Source organism: Aplysia californica, unplaced genomic scaffold (assembly GCF_000002075.1).
Source record: "Aplysia californica isolate F4 #8 unplaced genomic scaffold, AplCal3.0 scaffold00104, whole genome shotgun sequence".
Classification (NCBI taxonomy): domain Eukaryota; kingdom Metazoa; phylum Mollusca; class Gastropoda; order Aplysiida; family Aplysiidae; genus Aplysia; species Aplysia californica.
This window is the reverse complement of record NW_004797374.1, coordinates 2,395-4,547: the sequence shown is the minus strand read 5'-3', so window position 1 is coordinate 4,547 and position 2,153 is coordinate 2,395. Positions and strand designations below refer to the sequence as shown.

Here is a 2,153-nt window from a genome sequence, read left to right as displayed (position 1 = left end):
TTCTAGTTAATTTTAGATTCAGTCTAAAAAAATGCTCAATGCGCATTACTTCGAAAAAGACATCACATCTTAAAAATTAATGGACATTCGTGTAGGTAAAAGCAAGTATTATGCATGTATGTTGATGTGAAATGACCTTCACCCTTCATGGTGGTGACTGCCGTTGCACATTCTGCTATAGCCAGGCCAGTCCGTGTTGTAATGGGTGAAGAACACATACATCTTAGTCTTAGTTTAGTTTGTTTCGTAAGAGTTTTACGGCGCTCGCTCGCAACCGCATAAGGTTATATGAGCACGCTCACACCTACATCTAAAAAAAAAATCAAATTAAAACTCCTTTTGTGGGTGGTTGACGGGTGCTCTGGTGTGGTTTGCTCCTTCTTTCCTATCAAGCATCTATCGTTTTTATCTCCCCTCCTTCTTTTTTATGTTTATTACTCTCTTGTAACACCTCTAAACTTCGGCACTTATAAATTTTTTGTGTTTCAAGTGCCGTAAAACTCTTACTAAAACTAAAACTCTCCTTTCCTTTGCTTCCAGAGCCAGCCTATATCGACGGTGAGCCAGCCGGGACGAACGTCGGAGGAAGTGGAGCACATGACGTCACTCGGTGGCTACACGCCCACGTCCCCCCTTGTGGCCCAGATGTCTCGGAGCTCGGAGCTGGCCGTCAGCGAAATCTCCCTGCTGCAGGAAACCTCGGAGATCTTCGGCGAGACCCGCGACTTTGGCCCACATCTGGGTCGCTCGTCCTCCGAAGTCCACTCTCACGGAATCGGGGTCGGGACGGGGAGGGTGTCCGACTCATCACCGGGGGACCTGGGACCCGCGCTATTCTGCGGGGGCGAGAGAAGCGACTCGACCACGGACAGCCTCAACACCCCGACGCAAGGGTTCGCCCCCGTCACCTTCACCGACCGCTCCCCCAACACCACCACCGCCATCCACCCCAAACCCGTGCCGGTTCAGCGTCCGAGCGCGGGCGGCGCCTTCCTCACCCCGACCAACACCCCTCCCTTCCAGACGTCGAGCGACCTCAAGTCCCGAGAAAATCGCATCAGCGAGGATTTGACGGAGCTCTCCGCTCTCGGCGCAGACGCAGGAAGCGGGACGTTTGAAGTGACGGCCTCTTCGTTAGCTGCCGGAGATAAAGTCGGTTTCTCGGAAAGCGGACAGTTCTCGGACGATCTCTCTCAAGGTCAGCCGGCGGGAGAAGAGACAGACTCGGCTAAAGGGGTGGAGCCAGACTCTGCCGTAGATAATGAGCAAACTTCGTCATCTGTTTCTGCTGCGCTGGACAAAGACTCGGGCGACGGTACCACCAACAACACGACTCACATCGGAAGTATCACCTACTTACCCATCACGGAGGACGAGCAATGGAACCAAACCATCCAGGCGATCCAGGACCGGAAGCCCCTGGTGGACTCCCCCTCCCCCTCCTCCTCCCTCCCCGGTGCCGAGACAGCGGCGCCGCTGAAAGCCAAAGACGCCACCGATTCTGGCCGGGGCGGAGACAGTGGGAGCGAAGAGGCGTGGTCTCAGTCTGTCGGGGGCGGGGCTAGGGCGGGCTCCTCCTTCTCCCCGCTGCGCACGCCCGTCCAGCACATCTCCAGCTTCTTCACCTACACCACCAGCCTCTTCCGGAGTGGTGGGGGCGGAGCTGCTGACAAGGAGGCGGGCAGTAAGAGTGGAGGAGGGGCTGGCCCCGCCCCTTCCTCTGCCAACAGCCAATCGGCGTCGTCCCAGCAGGAGGGTGAGCTGAACAAGGAGATAGCCCAGCTGACGCTCGCCCCACCCCCCGGCCAAGCCATGAAGTTCCCACTCATCCAGCGTGGCTTCTCTAAGGAGGAGCTCACCAAAGCTCTTGGGCCCGACCCCAAGTGTGAGTACAGGCAGACTTGCTACTCATCCTGATTTCATCGGGGTATCCTGATCATCCCCCCCTTCCCCCCCCAACCTCCACCAAATCTCAAGCATCCCGATATCGATCATGTGTATCCTTATTTTTTTGTTCCGTCTGCTGCACTGGATTTTTCTAAAAACTTACTGTGCCTTCGTAAATTTATGGACACCCCTCTCCTCTCTCTCTCTCTCTCTCTCTCTCTCTCTCTCTCTCTCTCTCTCTCTCTCTCTCTCTCCCCACTACCACA

General features: G+C 55.4%; 1 protein-coding gene across 1 annotated transcript in view; it reads left to right on the top strand.

The window, feature by feature from the left end:
• The window catches only part of LOC101862637 (oxidation resistance protein 1), a gene marked incomplete at both ends in the record, with an annotated part of 36,025 nt that overhangs the window by 32,360 nt on the left and 1,512 nt on the right, over positions 1-2,153 (top strand). Inside the window, 1 exon segment of the mRNA XM_005095470.2 lies at positions 541-1,885. Within this exon segment, the coding sequence (XP_005095527.2) occupies positions 541-1,885 (1,345 nt within the window).